The sequence below is a fragment of the Alligator sinensis genome, unplaced genomic scaffold, assembly GCF_000455745.1.
Source record: "Alligator sinensis unplaced genomic scaffold, ASM45574v1 scaffold989_1, whole genome shotgun sequence".
Lineage (NCBI taxonomy): Eukaryota > Metazoa > Chordata > Crocodylia > Alligatoridae > Alligator > Alligator sinensis.
The window spans coordinates 1,407,980-1,410,152 of NW_005842266.1; the positions used below are offsets into that span (position 1 = coordinate 1,407,980).

Genomic DNA, 2,173 nt, shown 5'->3' on the forward strand with positions numbered 1-2,173 from the left:
GCTCTCCCCAGTGTAGAGAGTCTGACTTGTCTCCTCTTTCGGTGGTCAGCTGTGTTGGGTAGGGGCTGTATCTCTAAGCACTTGCAGCATGCTTGCTTTGGCAGATACCAAGAGGAGTCTTCCTTGGGGGATTACATCGTAAAGGACAGTGTGTGCATTTGGTATTCTCTTGCTGTTGAAAGGCCTTGAACAAAACATTGGTTTTGGTTGCAGCAGTCTGAGGTAAAGCTCCTCATCCCACAGAAACTACAGTGGGGTGGAGGGGGAATCACAGGGGATATAACTTGTCTTGGAATTGGGCTAAGAGCAGAGTAGCTGTGGTTTCCCCATTATGCTCTCCTTTGAGGCCCATGGGAAGAAGGGAATTCTTTCTGCTTTGTCATAGTTCTTGTTTGTATAACCTGTACCTAGTGTAAAATCTGTAATATACAATTAAGATGCCTAGTAGTGTCATTAATTAACTTGGAAAGGATTGAAATTATTATGGATATAGGCAAGCAAATCGATTAGACTGATTTAAGGGGAGTAGGGAGACTTATGGTTCAGCATAACTCTTGTGTATCTGCTCCATGCCACAGAAAATAGAATCTAAGCCACATGTCAGCATGACTGATACAACTGTCACATTTATACAGCTCTTTCCTAGGTTTGTTCTAGTGTGAAGTTTTAGTAATTTACCTAGAAGCTAGATGGGATGTGTTGCTTTTAATGCTTTAAATTCCTTTGGGCTCTACTTCTACAAGGAAACTTGGTTGAGAATTCTTCTTCATCCATTGTTTTTGTTTCAAAATCCTGATTATTTTATTTTAAACCAAATCCCCTGCATGACTTCTACAGACATGTTGCTTATCCTTTTCAATGACACTTCTTTGAGGAAAGGCTTCTCTAAGATGGAATGATGGAGTTTCTCATAAGTGCCCTGTCCCAGAATAGCTCAGGGATCTGGGAGATACAGGTCCAAGTCCCTGCTCCCCTTGATTCAGGCCAGGGGTTTTAGCCTGGGCCTGTTGTACCCAGCCCAAGCTATGTGGAGGGTTGGGGTGGGGGTTGCTCTGTCAGCCTCTCTTCTTGGCATTGGTCAATTCTGCCTGCTTGTTCTTTGAAGCAGGGAACTTGGACCTGAGTCTCCTATTTTCCAGATGTGAGCTGACTGCAGGTACTAGTTGACAAGACTCTTGCTGGCCCGGCAGGTGTTTATTCTATGCAGACTGGAACATCTCTGCCAGAAGAGGCTGACACACCCATCCTAGCTCAGGCCATAGCCTGGGGGCTCTGGGCAAGCCCCATGATCTCTTCTATCCCAGTTAATTCCCCCAACTGCCAGGCCGCTGGCTACCTGTGGTGGGTGTCTCAGGGAAAACCAAAAACCCAATCTGCTGTCAGATGTTCACAAACTCAGCATAGTTTTCTGAGACAGTAAAACCATTTCCCATCCAGCTCTTTTCAGAAGCTGCCAGGCTCAGGGAGGCACTTTCAACCCACACTGTGTTGCTTTTTTTTCCCTCTTCAGGGATGCCAGCAAGACTGCGACTAGCCCACCTACCTCCCCACGGCCTGGCAGTGCTGTTGCCCCATCCTCTGCAGCCACCAGTAACGTGATCCCTCCCAGGCACCAGAAGCCAGCTGGTGCTGCTGCAACCAAGAAGAAGCAGCAGCAGAAAAAGAAGAAAGGAGGCAAGGGAGGGTGGTGATGAGAGTGACTGCTGGTTGCAGGCTGTGTAATGCTCCCTCCACCTGTGTAAGGCATACAGAGCAGAATAAAGGTCCAAGAACAAGGAGCAGCACCGGCTCTTGGCGTGAATCGCACAGTTCCTGATGCCATGGCTGCCTGTGCCTTGTGTCAATCTCACAGGAGTACAGGAAGCTTTCTGTTCTCTCTCCCCTCACCTAACTCCCTTGTTAGCCCATCATCCATTCTCACTTGTCACTTTCTCCATGTGAGTGCAAAGAGGTATGGAAGCATCATGGTTCCTTTGCTCACAGAGTCAGTTCTGACATCCCAACCCTGTGCTCAGCTGTTTTTCAGCAGTTGTGCAAATGATGCTTATTTTCCCTGAACCCATTTGTGTTGGAGAATAAACAGAAGCGACTGGTCACAACAAGCACATGGTGTTGTTGGCCTCTGCCTTAGATCCTTGACTTGCCCTCTGTTTACTAGAAAAGGCCATAATCT

At 47.3% G+C, this 2,173-nt stretch overlaps 1 protein-coding gene across 1 annotated transcript in view; it reads left to right on the top strand.

The window, feature by feature from the left end:
- Positions 1-1,808, top strand: part of SRP72 (signal recognition particle 72) — a 24,582-nt gene extending 22,774 nt beyond the window's left edge. Inside the window, 1 exon segment of the mRNA XM_006027767.3 lies at positions 1,511-1,808. Within this exon segment, the coding sequence (XP_006027829.1) occupies positions 1,511-1,691 (181 nt within the window). The 3' untranslated portion in view covers positions 1,692-1,808.
- The last annotated feature ends 365 nt before the right edge of the window (positions 1,809-2,173 follow it).